Source organism: Haliotis asinina, chromosome 2, assembly GCF_037392515.1.
Source record: "Haliotis asinina isolate JCU_RB_2024 chromosome 2, JCU_Hal_asi_v2, whole genome shotgun sequence".
In the NCBI taxonomy this organism is placed as follows: Eukaryota; Metazoa; Mollusca; class Gastropoda; order Lepetellida; family Haliotidae; genus Haliotis; species Haliotis asinina.
The window spans coordinates 100,370,440-100,388,569 of NC_090281.1; the positions used below are offsets into that span (position 1 = coordinate 100,370,440).

At 46.2% G+C, this 18,130-nt stretch overlaps 1 protein-coding gene across 2 annotated transcripts in view; it reads left to right on the forward strand.

Annotated features, from left to right (window-relative positions):
- LOC137273066 (medium-chain acyl-CoA ligase ACSF2, mitochondrial-like) overlaps nt 1–18,130 on the forward strand; it is a 57,262-nt gene that overhangs the window by 27,143 nt on the left and 11,989 nt on the right. For both annotated transcript variants that reach the window (XM_067805514.1, XM_067805515.1), the window contains exons 10-12: nt 4,656–4,824; nt 6,297–6,404; nt 10,664–10,812. In XM_067805514.1, coding sequence (XP_067661615.1) covers nt 4,656–4,824; nt 6,297–6,404; nt 10,664–10,812 — 426 coding nt within the window. The remainder of the gene's footprint in view (nt 1–4,655; nt 4,825–6,296; nt 6,405–10,663; nt 10,813–18,130) is intronic.

The following is an 18,130-nucleotide window of genomic DNA, read 5'->3' on the forward strand; positions in this document are numbered from 1 at the left end:
TCCGATCGGGTCGTTTGTCCATTCGGGAAGCGAAGAGGAAGTATCACATATCGCAAGCTCGATACACACGAATCCGAGGTGGTATAGACAAGCCCACAACTCCCGATATATCCGAAGAATTGGAGGCCCTGCTGCAGAAGTGTCGCCCCATGTTGCTTTCCGACCGAGAGAAACAAATCCTAGAGCAATCGGGACACACCTTCTACGAACACTACCAGATCCCCAAACAGTTTCTCGAACTCTACTTGCTGTGCTTTCGTCCACTAGTAGAAGCCGGCAAAATAGTTGATTTCGTCTACATCTACCCACCCAACCAATTTCGACCCTCGGCGGGCAAACTCCGAATCATTCTCGCTGATAACTGCTATCCGGGCCCCAAGGACAGACACAACCGATGCACCGACTGCCTAGCCACTCTATCGGAACTGCCTGCTCTCTTCGGACCCGACAACTCTACGTGCAAGTGTGGTGCCACCGACCACTGCGTCGACAGCAAGAAATGCATTCTCTGGGAACAGAGAGCGATAGACTACACACCCCAGGAGCGACTTCCACTCGAGGTTCCAGAAGAGATCGAGGTTGGCAGCTGTTGTGTGAATATAGAGAACCTATACGACAACGCCTGCCTTTTCTGGAGCATAAAATACGCACTCCTCATCAACAAATTGATGGACCGTTGTACGTGTAAGGAGAAAGAGTCTTGTATCTTATGGCGGTTATCGGAGAAAGCAGAGGTACCACAGGGGCGGGGTAATATTTGGCATACCCCATTACCCGACTATGGTGGACCCAAGCATATGGAAGTAGCACCCCCTCCATGCAGCGAACACAAAAAAGCTGCGAACGTCCCAGAAGGAGTCTACTTATGCAAAAAGTTTGCTGTAGCGGGACACGAAGGGAAGAACCGGCTGTTATTACTACTCGATCCCCCGACTGGGGAAACGATTCCAGTCTATGGCTACAAGATACGAGAAACGATTCGGGCTGCCGGGGGAATAGAACGCCTACGGTTAGTGCGGGAACCGTTTCTATGCAAGCTCGGTAAAATCTGCTACTCACCTATATCAGAAAAGAAAGACGATAGAGAAATCGAATTACTGCTTCCAGACATTGGACGAGAATAGGTCCGGCAGCTCGCCTAGTATTTTGGTAGATGCAGTCGTGGGCTTACAAAGGACGAATACTTATCTAGGCTAGTTTTTCGTATTCCAACTGCTTTTCGTGGTACCCTACTACTTTTTTCCCCTCAAAAAAACAACACTCTACTGCATAATGAAGGGATCCCCACGTTTCGTCTTGGGTGTTTCTACCTTCTCGGTCGGTGTGTGCACTGGTTTGCTGTGCTTCCAGGTCTTGTAGACGACCTTCCAGAGAAAAACAGCGGCTAGCGAAAGGTAGGTCCACCTTTGGGCTGTTTCTAGTATCTGCCGCACCTTCTGGATATCCAGATGGGTCTCTTCTTGTTCCTCCTCAATGTTTTCTATTTCCTCTTCCTCATTGTCCTTATCCAGCATCGACAAGATGTCGACCAACAAATTCGTGGTTTGTTCCAAACGAGCCGGCAACGTATTCGTGGTTTGTTCCAAACGAGCCGACATCGCTGCAGTTTGCTTCACACTAGCCTCTAGCCTCCCCAAGCGGTTGTAGAAGTCCTGGATGATGGGCACAGTCGGCTCTGCAGCAGGCAATACGCTCTCGCTAGGGGGTAAGATGGCCGCAGGCAATACGCTGCCGGCAGACGTCTCACTAGCGGGAGCAGGCAATGCGTCTGTGCTGGTCGGAGGTTCTACAGCAGGCTCTTGCCATATGTCGTAGAGTCTTGTGGATCCAATACCGAAGCGCTTTTTGACCTCGCTTGCTGGGAGCACCCCTCGAAGGGAGCGTATTTCTTGGACCTTTTCCGAAGACAAATCTCTTCTTGGTGGCATGGGGTGTTTTTCCTGGGAATATATATATATACCATACTTCCTACTTGTCTATATAGGAACCAATCCTCTCCCAGGAAACTTCTAATAATGCTTAGCAAATGCTTAGCATTACTAAGCATTGCTAAGCATTATTAGAAGTTTCCTGGGAGAGGATTGGTTCCTATATAGACAAGTAGGAAGTATGGTATATATATATATTCCCAGGAAAAACACCCCATGCCACCAAGAAGAGATTTGTCTTCGGAAAAGGTCCAAGAAATACGCTCCCTTCGAGGGGTGCTCCCAGCAAGCGAGGTCAAAAAGCGCTTCGGTATTGGATCCACAAGACTCTACGACATATGGCAAGAGCCTGCTGTAGAACCTCCGACCAGCACAGACGCATTGCCTGCTCCCGCTAGTGAGACGTCTGCCGGCAGCGTATTGCCTGCGGCCATCTTACCCCCTAGCGAGAGCGTATTGCCTGCTGCAGAGCCGACTGTGCCCATCATCCAGGACTTCTACAACCGCTTGGGGAGGCTAGAGGCTAGTGTGAAGCAAACTGCAGCGATGTCGGCTCGTTTGGAACAAACCACGAATACGTTGCCGGCTCGTTTGGAACAAACCACGAATTTGTTGGTCGACATCTTGTCGATGCTGGATAAGGACAATGAGGAAGAGGAAATAGAAAACATTGAGGAGGAACAAGAAGAGACCCATCTGGATATCCAGAAGGTGCGGCAGATACTAGAAACAGCCCAAAGGTGGACCTACCTTTCGCTAGCCGCTGTTTTTCTCTGGAAGGTCGTCTACAAGACCTGGAAGCACAGCAAACCAGTGCACACACCGACCGAGAAGGTAGAAACACCCAAGACGAAACGTGGGGATCCCTTCATTATGCAGTAGAGTGTTGTTTTTTTGAGGGGAAAAAAGTAGTAGGGTACCACGAAAAGCAGTTGGAATACGAAAAACTAGCCTAGATAAGTATTCGTCCTTTGTAAGCCCACGACTGCATCTACCAAAATACTAGGCGAGCTGCCGGACCTATTCTCGTCCAATGTCTGGAAGCAGTAATTCGATTTCTCTATCGTCTTTCTTTTCTGATATAGGTGAGTAGCAGATTTTACCGAGCTTGCATAGAAACGGTTCCCGCACTAACCGTAGGCGTTCTATTCCCCCGGCAGCCCGAATCGTTTCTCGTATCTTGTAGCCATAGACTGGAATCGTTTCCCCAGTCGGGGGATCGAGTAGTAATAACAGCCGGTTCTTCCCTTCGTGTCCCGCTACAGCAAACTTTTTGCATAAGTAGACTCCTTCTGGGACGTTCGCAGCTTTTTTGTGTTCGCTGCATGGAGGGGGTGCTACTTCCATATGCTTGGGTCCACCATAGTCGGGTAATGGGGTATGCCAAATATTACCCCGCCCCTGTGGTACCTCTGCTTTCTCCGATAACCGCCATAAGATACAAGACTCTTTCTCCTTACACGTACAACGGTCCATCAATTTGTTGATGAGGAGTGCGTATTTTATGCTCCAGAAAAGGCAGGCGTTGTCGTATAGGTTCTCTATATTCACACAACAGCTGCCAACCTCGATCTCTTCTGGAACCTCGAGTGGAAGTCGCTCCTGGGGTGTGTAGTCTATCGCTCTCTGTTCCCAGAGAATGCATTTCTTGCTGTCGACGCAGTGGTCGGTGGCACCACACTTGCACGTAGAGTTGTCGGGTCCGAAGAGAGCAGGCAGTTCCGATAGAGTGGCTAGGCAGTCGGTGCATCGGTTGTGTCTGTCCTTGGGGCCCGGATAGCAGTTATCAGCGAGAATGATTCGGAGTTTGCCCGCCGAGGGTCGAAATTGGTTGGGTGGGTAGATGTAGACGAAATCAACTATTTTGCCGGCTTCTACTAGTGGACGAAAGCACAGCAAGTAGAGTTCGAGAAACTGTTTGGGGATCTGGTAGTGTTCGTAGAAGGTGTGTCCCGATTGCTCTAGGATTTGTTTCTCTCGGTCGGAAAGCAACATGGGGCGACACTTCTGCAGCAGGGCCTCCAATTCTTCGGATATATCGGGAGTTGTGGGCTTGTCTATACCACCTCGGATTCGTGTGTATCGAGCTTGCGATATGTGATACTTCCTCTTCGCTTCCCGAATGGACAAACGACCCGATCGGATCTCGGTATATGCTTCTCGCGAGAGCTTGGTTCCTGGCATATTTCTATGTCTATGTACCCGCATAGCTCTAATTGGGAATACACTATAATTGGGAGTAATTGGAAGCAGCCGAAAAGTGGTCTTATCGAAGGGTCTTGTTTGAATATATATGCTGGTAGCAGAATTAGCTATACTCCGAAGCTTCTGAGCAAAGGTGTACCCGCTACCGGTTTTTCTCCCCATTCCCTATACTACTACATTTATAGTTTCGGAATATAGATAATGACAAGATAGGAATGGTGACATTTACAGTTTCGGAATGTTGATAATGACAGGATAGGAATGGTGACATTTACAGTTTCAGAATATAGATAATGACAGGATAGGAATGGTGACATTTACAGTTTCGGAATGTTGATAATGACAGGATAGGAATGTTGTAATCTGTGGCATGGAATATTTACATTTACAATGTAGGAATGTTTTTATGACTTAAGAATGCTTACAGTTATGACTTAGGAATGTTCTGTTAGGGATGAAGGGATATTAACAACTTGAATTATAATTATATGTAATATATTTGTCAAGATGTGATTGTTTCAGATGCACGTCCTTGTATGGAGTGCCCACAATGTTCATCGACATGCTGAACCACCCAAACTTCTCCCTCTATGACTACTCCTCCCTGTACACAGGCATCATGGCTGGCTCGCCCTGTCCTGCTGCTGTCATGACCAAAGTCAAACAACTGCTGCACATGCCAGAAGTCACGGTATGACCTCCATCAGTCTGTACCTGTAAACTCCTGCACCTGACTCAAGGGAATTTTTCATACATGAAAATATCATAGGTGATGGTCACAGGACGTTTTGCCTGTCTGGTTTCAAGTATTAGTGGCATCTCGCTTGGCGATAGAGAAGTCATCACGGTTTGGCAGCTGCTGTACATAGATTGGTGACCAGCAGTTGTTTAACGTCTTACAGAAAGCAGCGACTAGTGTCATGGTGGTCTGGCTGCTGTGACAGGTGTTTGAGATGATTGGAACTTTAAATTAATAACTCAGATTGTTAGTGGCAGTACCCTGAAGGGAGGTTGAAGTACTGTAAAATTATTGTCCACCTGAGAGGGTACGTAAGTCCCAAAACATTTGAAGTAAAATTTAATCTTCCACACTTTTAGCTGTAGTATTACTGTCATTTTAATTCGTGGCTAAACTGGCATACAATCGCCAATAGCTGAAGGGTTGGTGTAAATCCAACTAGCGATCATGTAGGTAGCTAAGGTACTGTAAGTCCCCATGGTCCCTGGTATGGTGATCTCCATTCAGTTGTTGGTGATCAATAGCCAATTTTTATGTGGTATAGTCTAACATAGTTTTCTGCTTTTAAATATACATTCTAGCTAGTTTTAACTCTTTTTGTGATACTCTAGTTATTTTACAGTCCGTCGATGACTGGTTCTTTATTTACTTGTATTTTTTGTGTGCATCTACAACATTTCTCGTCACATTATGGCTACAATATTGCTGGTGTGACGTTAAATTCTAACTCACTCACTCACTCACAGGTGTTTGAGGATGCTGTGACGTTGGCTATTAAAGTAGTCTTTTATAGTCTTTTATAAAATTTTGTACATTAAATGTAATTAAAGATGAGTTTCACTTTTAGCTGGTATGTCTTTACTACACTCATTTAAGGGCAAAATATCAACCACAATATTACCATTCATCTCCTACCTTGTTTAAATTTAATTTGATTATGAACTCCAGTAATACAACTCATATTCACAAACTTAGTATGTATATCCACCTTGCTTTTGAACGTAGAAACCAACATTTGCGTTGTGATTGTATGTCATAATTGTTATCATACTTTGTACTAAAGACCTAGCTTAGGCTCCGTCACTACAGGAATAAAGACAGACTGAATAGTCTACACAGATCTGGCCATGGCAGTGACTAAGTGTTCATGTTCTTTCAGTGTATGGTTTAATCTGATTGAGGTTCCATGTGGTGTAGACAGGCACCTATAAGTAATAACACATACATTTCAAGCATCTGCTTTTCATCTGCACATTTCAGTTTCGGAACAACCATGTCTGGTGGTAGCATGACATATACAAGAATATATAGCACTTCACTTCACTGACAGTGTGTTTTTCAGCCAGGCCAATAACTTTACTGATGGAGCTTGTTGATGATGCATTGTAAATACTATTGTAGCTATTATTATTGTATCTGAACAGGTGTGCTATGGACTGACCGAGACAAGTCCTGTAACAATGCAGAGCTACCGAGACAGCCCCACTGAGAAGAGAATTAGCACAGTTGGCCAGTGTGGAGCACACACAGAGGTAGGAGCGAGATAAACTTGTTTTCTCACAATATCCTCTTAACAGGAACTTTTACACAATACAATGCCAACTTTTGGAAATGTGCTAGATGAACCACTTAGTCAACCAGCTAATGTACATATATTTCAGCGTGAAGCTTTGTCTTGTATTTGTAAGAACTGCTGATGTTTCATGTTTTCAACAATGCATATATTTTGTCTGTATCCTGAAGATCTGTAGAAGTTTCCAAATCATAACATCCCAAAATCATTGATAAAGTTTCAGAATTTCAGCAAAATGCCTCCACATCATGTGTTTTTCTTAGACATAAGCAGATGCCCACATAGTCTGGCACTAGTGTTATATAGTGTTATAGATATAAGCAGGTGCCCCTTAGTACCACATCTCCCTCCCCCCCCTCCACCTCCCCACCACACCCCCCCATCATAGATGCAGATGTAAGCAGGTGCCCCTTAGTACCACAACTCCCTCCCCCCCTCCACCTCCCCACCACACACCCCCATCATAGTTACAGATGTAAGCAGGTGCCCCTTAGTACCACAACTCCCCCCCCCACCCCACCTCCCCACCACACACCCCCATCATAGTTACAGATATAAGCAGGTGCCCCTTAGTACCATAACCCCCCCCCCCTCCACCTCCCCACCACACACACACATCATAGATACAGATGTAAGCAGGTGCCCCTTAGTACCACATCTGCCACCCCCTCCACCTCCCCACCACACACACCCATCATAGTTACAGATGTAAGCAGGTGCCCCTTAGTACCATAACCCCCCCCCCCCCCCCCTCCACCTCCCCACCACACACACACATCATAGATACAGATGTAAGCAGGTGCCCCTTAGTACCACAACTTCCTCCCCCTCCACCTCCCCACCACACACACCCATCATAGTTACAGATGTAAGCAGGTGCCCCCATTGTACTCCCCTGCCTATAGTTATCCCCTGCAATGCATTTTCTGGGGGGTGTTAGAATGCACTCCGTCCATGCACATTCTTTTCTGGAGCAGAACTTTAAAACCATTCAATATTTCATCACTAAACTTGGGACATAGATAGATCTGGTGGTTTACTGGTGCCTTTTGGTAGTTTGGATTTCTGAATAAAATTCTTTGGCTACAAGTTTGACTTTGACTGAAATTGGTTGTAGTGCTCTTTTCACTATTTCTTCACCAAACATGAAATAGCTTTGGTCTAGTGGTGTACTGGTGCCTTTTGGTAATGTTTGAATTCTGATTAAAATATTTTGGCATTTGTATGGCAACAATTAAAATATTTTGGCCTTTCAATGGCAACAAGTTTAATTTGGACTGAAATTGGTGGTTGTGCTCTTTTCAGGAGCAGAACTTATAAAATCGTTCATTACTCTCCTTCATCTAGCAGCTATGCACTCACCAAAACATTTGGCATAAGCAGGTGCCCCTATAGTACTCCCCCACCCACAGTTAAAAATGTAAGCATGTGCCCTATAGTACTCCCCTACCCACAGTTAAAAATGTAAGCATGTGCCCTATAGTACTCCCCCACCCACAGTTAAAGATGTCAGCATGTGCCCTATAGTACTCCCCCACCCACAGTTAAAGATGTAAGCATGTGCCCTGTAGTACTCCTCAGCAGCTGCCCGATATTACTCCTCCACCCCATAGTTACAGATGTGAGCAGGTCCCCCTTTTAGTACTCCCCACATCGTCACAGATGTAAGCAAGTGCCCCTATAGTACTCCCTCCCCACACCCCACCCATTGTTAAAGATGTAAGCAGGTGCCCCTATAGTACTCCTTCCCCCCCACCACCATTCGGTAAGGATGTAAGCAGGTGCCCCTATAGTACTCCCCTTACCCCCACCCCACCCCCACCCTTCGGTAAGGATGTAAACAGGTGCCCCTATAGTACTCCCCCTACCCCACCCTTCGGTAAGGATGTAAGCAGGTGCCCCTATAGTACTCCCCCTACCCCACCCATCGGTAAGGATGTAAGCAAGTGCCCTATAGTACTCCCCCTACCCCACCCATCGGCAAGGATGTAAACAGGTGCCCCTACAGTACTCCCCTTACCCCCACCCCACCCCCACCCTTCGGTAAGGATGTAAAGAGGTGCCCCTATAGTACTCCCCCTACCCCACCCTTCGGTAAGGATGTAAGCAGGTGCCCCAATAGTACTCCCCCTACCCCACCCATCAGAAAAGATATAAGCAGGTGCCCCTGTAGTACTCCCCCTACCCCCACCTCACCCCAAACCCATCGGTAAGGATGTAAGCAGGTGCCCCTATGGTACTCACCCACCCCCACCCATCATTAAAGATGTAAACAGGTGCCCCTATCGTTCTATGTATCAGAGCAAGTGTTCCTATAGTTCTATGTGTGTCACAGCAAGTGTCCCTGTTGTTCTATGTGTGTCATATCAAGTGTCCCTATAGTTCTGTGTGTGTCACATCAAGTACCCCTATAGTTCTATCTGTGTCACAGCAAGTGTCCCTATATTTCTATATGTGTCACAAGAAGTGTCCCTATATTTGTATGTGTGTTACGAAATACCCCTATAGTTCTATGTGTGTCACATCAAGTACCCCTATGGCTTTATGTATCTCAGTAAGTGTCCCTATAGTTCCATATGTGTCACAGCAACTGTCCCTTTAGTTCTATGTGTGTCACAGTAAGTACCCCTACAGTTCCATATGTGTCACAGCAACTGTCCCTATAGTTCTACGTGTGTCACATCAAGTACCCCTATAGTTCTATGTGTGCCACAGTAAGTACACCAGTAGTTCTATGTGTGTCATAACAAGTGTTCCTATAGTTCTATGTGTGTCACAGCAAGTGTCCCTATAGTTCTATATTTGTCACATTAAGTGTCCCTATAGTTTTATGTGCGTCACAGCAAGTGTCCCTATAGTTCTATGTGTGTCACATCAAGTACCTCGAAAGTTCTATGTGTGCCACAGCAAGTGTCCCCATGGTTCTGTATGTGTCACAGGAAGTGTCCCTATGGTTCTATGTGTGTCATAACAAGTGTTCCTATAGTTCTACATGTGTCACATTAAGTGTTCCTATAGTTCCATATGTGTCACATCAGGTACCCCCATGGTTCTGTGTGTGTCACAACAAGTGTTCCTACAGTTCTATGTGTGCCACAGCAAGTGTCCCTATAGTTCTATGTGTGTCACATCAAGTGTCCCTATAGTTGTATGCGTGTGATGAAGTACCCCTATAGTTCTACGTGTGTCACATCAACTACACCTATGGCTTTATGTGTCTCAGCAAGTGTCCCTATAGTTCTATGTGTGTCACATCAAGTACCCCTATGGTTTTATGTGTCTCAGCAAGTGTTCCTATAGTTCTGTATGTGTCACAGGAAGTGTCCCTATAGTTCTATATGTGTCACATCAGCCACCCCTATAGGTCTATGTGTGTCACAGCAAATGTGCCTATAGTTCTATATGTGCCACAGCAAGAGTTCCTATAGTTCTATGTGTGTCACAACAAGTGCCCTTGTAGTTCTATATGTGTCACATTAAGTGTTCCTATTCTTTTATGTGTGTCACAGCAAGTGTCCCTATAGTTCTATGTGTGTCACAACAAGTGTCCCTGTGGTTCTATGTGTGTCACAGCAAGTACCTGTATGGTTCTATGTGTGTCACAACAAGTGTCCCTGTGGTTCTATGTGTGTCACAGCAAGTACCCGTATGGTTCTATGTGTTTCACATCAAGTGCCCCTATAGTTCTACATGTGTCACAGCAAAAGTTCAAATAGTTCTATGTGTGTCACAGCAAGTGCCCTCATAGTTGTATGTGTGTCACAAAAAGTGCCCTCATAGTTCTATGTGTGTCACATTAAGTGTTCCTATAGTTCTATGTGTGTCACATTAAGTGTTCCGATAGTTCTGTGTGTGTCACATTAAGTGTTCCTATAGTTAAGTGTTCCTATAGTTCTAGGTGTGTCACAACAAGTGCCCCTATAGTTCTATGTAAGTATCCCTTGCAGTTCTATGTGTGTTACATTAAGTGTTCCTAACACTCTATGTGTCACATTAAGTGTTCCTATAGTTCTGTGTGCGTCCCATTAAGTGTTCCTGTAGTTTTGTGTGTGTCACATTAAGTGTTCCTATAGTTCTATGTGTGTCACATTAAGTGCTCCTATAGTTCTATATGTGCCACATTAAGTGCCCCTATAGTTCTATATGTGTCACATTAAGTGCCCCTATAGTTCTATATGTGTCACATTAAGTGTTCCTAAAGTCCTATATATGTCACAGGCCAAGGTTGTGGATGAGGCTGGGGAGGTGGTGCCCATTGGTACCCCAGGCGAGCTGTGTACACGAGGATACACAACAATGCTAGGCTACTGGGATGATCCTCACAAGACAGCTGAGGCCATCAAACCAGACCGATGGTTCTTCACAGGGTAATAATAGTTAGACAGGGTCTGTGTGTACAAGTCAGGTCCATGTAGGGGAAGACAGGGTCGGTGTGTACAAGTCAGGTCCATGTAGGGGAAGACAGGGTCTGTGTGTACAAGTCAGGTCCATGTAGGGGAAGACAGGGTCAGTGTGTACAAGTCCTTTCCATGTAGGGGAAGACAGGGTCAGTGTGTACAAGTCAGGTCCATGTAGGGGAAGACAGGGTCGGTTTGTACAAGTCAGGTCCATGTAGGGGAAGTCAGGGTCGGTGTGTACAAGTCAGGTCCATGTAGGGGAAATCAGGGTCGGTGTGTACGAGTCAGGTCCATGTAGGGGAAGTCAGGGTCTGTGTGTACAAGTCAGGTCCATGTAGGGGAAGTCAGGGTCGGTGTGTACAAGTCAGGTACATGTAGGGGAAGTCAGGGTCGATGTGTACAAGTCCTTTCCATGTAGGGGAAATCAGGGTCAGTGTGTACAAGTCAGGTCCATGTAGGGGAAGACAGGGTCTGTGTGTACAAGTCAGGTCCATGTAGGGGAAGTCAGGGTCGGTGTGTACAAGTCAGGTCCATGTAGGGGAAATCAGGGTCGGTGTGTACAAGTCAGGTCCATGTAGGGGAAGTCAGGGTCTGTGTGTACAAGTCAGGTCCATGTAGGGGAAGTCAGGGTTGGTGTGTACAAGTCCTTTCCATGTAGGGGAAGTCAGGGTCTGTGTGTACAAGTCAGGTCCATGTAGGGGAAGACAGGGTCAGTGTGTACAAGTCCTTTCCATGTAGGGGAAGTCAGGGTCTGTGTGTACAAGTCAGGTCCGTGTAGGGGAAGTCAGGGTCGGTGTGTACAAGTCAGGTCCATGTAGGGGAAGTCAGGGTCTGTGTGTACAAGTCAGGTCCATGTAGGGGAAGACAGGGTCAGTGTGTACAAGTCCTTTCCATGTAGGGGAAGACAGGGTCGGTGTGTACAAGTCAGGGTCTGTGTGTACAAGTCAGGTCCATGTAGGGGAAGTCAGGGTCTGTGTGTACAAGTCAGGTCCATGTAGGGGAAGTCAGGGTCGGTGTGTACAAGTCAGGGTCTGTGTGTACAAGTCAGGTCCATGTAGGGGAAGACAGGGTCGGTGTGTCCAAGTCAGGTCCATGTAGGGGAAGTCAGGGTCGGTGTGTACAAGTCAGGTCTGTGTGTACAAGTCACGTCCATGTAGGGGAAATCAGGATCGGTGTGTACAAGTCAGGTCCATGTAGGGGAAGTCAGGGTCGGTGTGTACAAGTCAGGTCCATGTAGGGGAAGTCAGGGTCGGTGTGTACAAGTCAGGTCCATGTACGGGAAGTCAGGGTCGGTGTGTACAAGTCAGGTCCATGTAGGGGAAGTCAGGGTATGCATGGGGAATACAGGTTTTATGTGGCCAAGTCAGAGTCTGTATGTCAGAGTCAGTGTTGGAAAGTTGGTGTCTGTGTGTGGAAGACAGGGGTTCTGTGTATGAAAGTCAAGGGTCTGTGTATAGAAGTCAGGGTCTGTGTGAGTAAAAGAGAATCTGTGTTTGGAAGTCAGGGTTCTATGTGGGTAAGAGAGAATCTGTTTGGATGTCAGGGTCTGTGTGAGTAAGACATAGTCTGTGTCAGTAAGACATAGTCTGTGTGAGTAAGACATAGTCTGTGTCAGTAAGACAGAACCTGTATGGAAGTCAGGGTCTGTGTGGGTAAGACATACTCTGTGTGAGTAAGACATAGTCTGTGTGAGTAAGACAGAATCTGTTTGGAAGTCAGGGTCTGCGTGAGTAAGACATAGTCTGTGTGAGTAAGACATAGTCTGTGTGAGTAAGACAGAATCTGTTTGGAAGTCAGGGTCTGTGTGAGTAAGACATAGTCTGTGTGAGTAAGACATAGTCTGTGTGAGTAAGACAGAATCTGTTTGGAAGTCAGGGTCTGTGTGAGTAAGACATAGTCTGTGTCAGTAAGACATAGTCTGTGTGAGTAAGACATAGTCTGTGTCAGTAAGACAGAACCTGTATGGAAGTCAGGGTCTGTGTGGGTAAGACATACTCTGTGTGAGTAAGACATAGTCTGTGTGAGTAAGACAGAATCTGTTTGGAAGTCAGGGTCTGCGTGAGTAAGACATAGTCTGTGTGAGTAAGACATAGTCTGTGTCAGTAAGACAGAATCTGTTTGGAAGTCAGGGTCTGTGTGAGTAAGACATAGTCTGTGTGAGTAAGACATACTCTGTGTGAGTAAGACATAGTCTGTGTGAGTAAGACAGAATCTGTTTGGAAGTCAGGGTCTGCGTGAGTAAGACATAGTCTGTGTGAGTAAGACATAGTCTGTGTGAGTAAGACATAATCTGTTTGGAAGTCAGGGTCTGCGTGAGTAAGACATAGTCTGTGTGAGTAAGACATAGTCTGTGTGAGTAAGACAGAATCTGTTTGGAAGTCAGGGTCTGTGTGAGTAAGACATAGTCTGTGTGAGTAAGACATACTCTGTGTGAGTAAGACATAGTCTGTGTGAGTAAGACATAATCTGTTTGGAAGTCAGGGTCTGCGTGAGTAAGACATAGTCTGTATGAGTAAGACATAGTGTGTGTGAGTAAGACATAATCTGTTTGGAAGTCAGGGTCTGCGTGAGTAAGACATAGTCTGTGTGAGTAAGACATAGTCTGTGTGAGTAAGACATAATCTGTTTGGAAGTCAGGGTCTGCATGAGTAAGACATAGTCTGTGTGAGTAAGACATAGTCTGTGTCAGTAAGACAGAATCTGTATGGAAGTCAGGATTCTGTGTGAGTAAGACATAGTCTGTGTTTTGAAGTCAAGGTTCTCTGTGAGTAAGACATAGTCTCTGTTTAGGAAGTCAGAGTTCTGCGTGAGTAAGACATAGTCTGTGTTTGGAAGTCAAGGTTCTGTGTGAGTAAGACATAGTCTGTGTTTGGAAGTCAAGGTTCTGTGTGAGTAAGACAGAATCTGTTTGGAAGTCAGGGTTCTGTGTGAGTAAGACAGAATCTGTTTGGAAGTCAGGGTCTGAGTGAGTGAGACATAATCTGTGTGAGTAAGACATAGTCTGTGTTTGGGGAAGTCAGGGTGCCTTTGGGGAAGTCAGATTCATTGTTGGGAAGGCAGGGTTGATATGGGTAAGTGAGAATCATTTTGTGAAAATCAGGGTCTGTCTGGGGAAGTCAGATGTGGTGAAGACAGGGTTGGTGTGGGGAAGACAGGGTTGGTGTGTTGAAGTCAGGGTTGGTGTGTTGAAGTCAGGGTGTCTGTGGGTAAGACACGGTCAGTGTGGGAATGTCAGGGCCTTTGTGTGGAAGTCAGGGGTCTGTGTAGAACTCATAGTCTGTGTGGGTTAAGTCAGTTTCTGTGTGAGGGAAGGCATGGTCTATGTGGGGAGGTCAGCGTCTTTGCTGGTAAGACATAGTCTGTGTTTTGAAGTCAAGGTTCTGTGTGAGTAAGACATAGTCTCTGTTTTGGAAGTCAGAGTTCTGCGTGAGTAAGACATAGTCTGTGTTTGGAAGTCAAGGTTCTGTGTGAGTAAGACAGAATCTGTTTGGAAGTCAGGGTCTGAGTGAGTGAGACATAATCTGTGTGAGTAAGACATAGTCTGTGTTTGGAAGTCAGGGTTCTGTGTGGGAAGACTTGTCCTGAGTGGGGAGGTGAGGGTGTAGGAAAGTCATAGTCTGAGTGGTTGAAGTCTGGGTCTGTTGGGGAAGTGTTGGTCTGTGTGGGGGAAGTCAGGATCTGTGTTTTGAAGACATCCTCTGTGTGGGAAAATCAGGGTCTTTATGGGGAGGTGGGCGTCTGTGTATAGAAGTCAGGGTTTGTGTTTAGAAGTCAGGGTGTTGGTAAGTCAAGGTATCTGTGGAAAGTCAGGGTGTGTGAGGAAGTTAGCGTCTGTGTATGGGAGTCAGGGTCTCTGTAGGGAAGTCAGTGTCCGTTTGGCAAAGTCATTGTGTCTGGATAAGTCATGGTCGGTGTTGGGAAGACAGGGTCAGTTTGGTGAAGACAGGGTTGGTGTGGGGAAGTCAGGGTTGGTTTGGTTAAGTCAGGGTCTGTGGGGAAGACAGAGTCAGTTTGGGGAAGACAGGGTTGTTGTGGGGAAGTCAGGGTCGGTTTGGGGAAGTCAGGGTGCCTTTGGGGAAGTCAGATTCATTGTTGGGAAGGCAGGGTTGATATGGGTAAGTGAGAATCATTTTGTGAAAATCAGGGTCTGTCTGGGGAAGTCAGATGTGGTGAAGACAGGGTTGGTGTGGGGAAGACAGGGTTGGTGTGTTGAAGTCAGAGTTGGTGTGTTGAAGTCAGGGTGTCTGTGGGTAAGACACGGTCAGTGTGGGAAAGTCAGGGGTCTGTGTGTGAAAGTCAGGGGTCTGTGTATAGAAGTCAGGGTCTCTGTGAGTAAAAGAGAATCTGTGTTTGGAAGTCAGGGTTCTATGTGGGTAAGAGAGAATCTGTTTGGATGTCAGGGTCTGTGTGAGTAAGACATAGCCTGTGTCAGTAAGACATAGTCTGTGTGAGTAAGACATAGTCTGTGTGAGTAAGACAGAACCTGTATGGAAGTCAGGGTCTGTGTGGGTAAGACATACTCTGTGTGAGTAAGACATAGTCTGTGTCAGTAAGACATAGTCTGTGTGAGTAAGACATAATCTGTTTGGAAGTCAGGGTCTGCGTGAGTAAGACATAGTCTGTGTGAGTAAGACAGAATCTGTTTGGAAGTAAGGGTCTGCGTGAGTAAGACATAGTCTGTGTGAGTAAGACATAGTCTGTGTGAGTAAGACAGAATCTGTTTGGAAGTCAGGGTCTGTGTGAGTAAGACATAGTCTGTGTGAGTAAGACATACTCTGTGTGAGTAAGACATAGTCTGTGTGAGTAAGACAGAATCTGTTTGGAAGTCAGGGTCTGCGTGAGTAAGACATAGTCTGTGTGAGTAAGACATAGTCTGTGTGAGTAAGACAGAATCTGTTTGGAAGTCAGGGTCTGCGTGAGTAAGACATAGTCTGTGTGAGTAAGACATAGTCTGTGTGAGTAAGACAGAATCTGTTTGGAAGTCAGGGTCTGTGTGAGTAAGACATAGTCTGTGTGAGTAAGACATACTCTGTGTGAGTAAGACATAGTCTGTGTGAGTAAGACATAATCTGTTTGGAAGTCAGGGTCTGCGTGAGTAAGACATAGTCTGTGTGAGTAAGACATAGTCTGTGTCAGTAAGACAGAATCTGTTTGGAAGTCAGGGTCTGCGTGGGTAAGACATAGTCTGCGTGAGTAAGACATAGTCTGTGTGAGTAAGACATAATCTGTTTGGAAGTCAGGGTCTGCGTGAGTAAGACATAGTCTGTGTGAGTAAGACATAGTCTGTGTCAGTAAGACAGAATCTGTATGGAAGTCAGGATTCTGTGTGAGTAAGACATAGTCTGTGTTTTGAAGTCAAGGTTCTGTGTGAGTAAGACATAGTCTCTGTTTTGGAAGTCAGAGTTCTGCGTGAGTAAGACATAGTCTGTGTTTGGAAGTCAAGGTTCTGTGTGAGTAAGACATAGTCTGTGTTTGGAAGTCAGGGTTCTGTGTGAGTAAGACAGAATCTGTTTGGAAGTCAGGGTCTGAGTGAGTGAGACATAATCTGTGTGAGTAAGACATAGTCTGTGTTTGGGGAAGTCAGGGTGCCTTTGGGGAAGTCAGATTCATTGTTGGGAAGGCAGGGTTGATATGGGTAAGTGAGAATCATTTTGTGAAAATCAGGGTCTGTCTGGGGAAGTCAGATGTGGTGAAGACAGGGTTGGTGTGGGGAAGACAGGGTTGGTGTGTTGAAGTCAGGGTTGGTGTGTTGAAGTCAGGGTGTCTGTGGGTAAGACACGGTCAGTGTGGGAAAGTCCGGGCCTTTGTGTGGAAGTCAGGGGTCTGTGTAGAACTCATAGTCTGTGTGGGTTAAGTCAGTTTCTGTGTGAGGGAAGGCATGGTCTATGTGGGGAGGTCAGTGTCTTTGCTGGTAAGACATAGTCTGTGTTTTGAAGTCAAGGTTCTGTGTGAGTAAGACATAGTCTCTGTTTTGGAAGTCAGAGTTCTGCGTGAGTAAGACATAGTCTGTTTGGAAGTCAGGGTCTGAGTGAGTGAGACATAATCTGTGTGAGTAAGACATAGTCTGTGTTTGGAAGTCAAGGTTCTGTGTGAGTAAGACATAGTCTGTGTTTGGAAGTCAAGGTTCTGTATGAGTAAGACAGAATCTGTTTGGAAGTCAGGGTCTGAGTGAGTGAGACATAATCTGTGTGAGTAAGACATAGTCTGTGTTTGGAAGTCAAGGTTCTGTGTGAGTAAGACAGAATCTGTTTGGAAGTCAGGGTCTGAGTGAGTGAGACATAATCTGTGTGAGTAAGACATAGTCTGTGTTTGGAAGTCAGGGTTCTGTGTGGGAAGACTTGTCCTGAGTGGGGAGGTGAGGGTGTAGGAAAGTCATAGTCTGAGTGGTTGAAGTCTGGGTCTGTTGGGGAAGTGTTGGTCTGTGTGGGGGAAGTCAGGATCTGTGTTTTGAAGACATCCTCTGTGTGGGAAAATCAGGGTCTTTATGGGGAGGTGGGCGTCTGTGTATAGAAGTCAGGGTTTGTGTTTAGAAGTCAGGGTGTTGGTAAGTCAAGGTATCTGTGGAAAGTCAGGGTGTGTGAGGAAGTTAGCGTCTGTGTATGGGAGTCAGGGTCTCTGTAGGGAAGTCAGTGTCCGTTTGGCAAAGTCATTGTGTCTGGATAAGTCATGGTCGGTGTTGGGAAGACAGGGTCAGTTTGGTGAAGACAGGGTTGGTGTGGGGAAGTCAGGGTTGGTTTGGTTAAGTCAGGGTCTGTGGGGAAGACAGAGTCAGTTTGGGGAAGACAGGGTTGTTGTGGGGAAGTCAGGGTCGGTTTGGGGAAGTCAGGGTGCCTTTGGGGAAGTCAGATTCATTGTTGGGAAGGCAGGGTTGATATGGGTAAGTGAGAATCATTTTGTGAAAATCAGGGTCTGTCTGGGGAAGTCAGATGTGGTGAAGACAGGGTTGGTGTGGGGAAGACAGGGTTGGTGTGTTGAAGTCAGAGTTGGTGTGTTGAAGTCAGGGTGTCTGTGGGTAAGACACGGTCAGTGTGGGAAAGTCAGGGGTCTGTGTGTGAAAGTCAGGGGTCTGTGTATAGAAGTCAGGGTCTCTGTGAGTAAAAGAGAATCTGTGTTTGGAAGTCAGGGTTCTATGTGGGTAAGAGAGAATCTGTTTGGATGTCAGGGTCTGTGTGAGTAAGACATAGCCTGTGTCAGTAAGACATAGTCTGTGTGAGTAAGACATAGTCTGTGTGAGTAAGACAGAACCTGTATGGAAGTCAGGGTCTGTGTGGGTAAGACATACTCTGTG